This window comes from Corapipo altera, unplaced genomic scaffold (genome assembly GCF_003945725.1).
Source record: "Corapipo altera isolate COAL_440 unplaced genomic scaffold, ASM394572v1 52089, whole genome shotgun sequence".
In the NCBI taxonomy this organism is placed as follows: Eukaryota; Metazoa; Chordata; class Aves; order Passeriformes; family Pipridae; genus Corapipo; species Corapipo altera.
Window position 1 is genome coordinate 1 of NW_020889105.1, and position 470 is coordinate 470.

General features: G+C 68.1%; 1 protein-coding gene across 1 annotated transcript in view; it reads left to right on the forward strand.

The window, feature by feature from the left end:
- Window positions 1-49: 49 nt before the first annotated feature.
- The window catches only part of LOC113942151 (pre-mRNA-splicing factor SYF1-like), a gene marked incomplete at both ends in the record, with an annotated part of 2230 nt that continues 1809 nt past the window's right edge, over window positions 50-470 (forward strand). The window contains one exon of the mRNA XM_027633292.1: window positions 50-346. Within this exon, the coding sequence (XP_027489093.1) occupies window positions 50-346 (297 nt within the window). The remainder of the gene's footprint in view (window positions 347-470) is intronic.

Here is a 470-nt window from a genome sequence, read left to right on the forward strand (position 1 = left end):
TGCCCCCCTGACCCCCCTGTGCCCCCCTGACCCCCCTGTGCCCCCCCAGATGCCACGGATCTGGCTGGATTACTGCCAGTTCCTGGCGGAGCAGGGCTGGATCATGTGGACCCCCCTGTGTCCCCCTGACCCCCCTGTGCCCCCCCAGATGCCGCGGATCTGGCTGGATTACTGCCAGTTCCTGGCGGAGCAGGGCCGGATCACGCGCACGCGCCGCACCTTCGACCGCGCGCTGCGGGCGCTGCCCATCACCCAACACCGGCGGCTGTGGCCCCCCTACCTGAGCTTCGTCAGGAAACACCCCCTGCCCGAGACCGCCGTCAGGGTCTTCAGGAGATTCCTCAAGGTGAGACACACCTAGGGACACCTGGGGACACCTGGGGACACCTGGGGACAGGGACACACCTGGGGACAGGGACACAGCTGGGGACAGGGACACAGCTGGGGACACAGCTGGGGACACAAACACC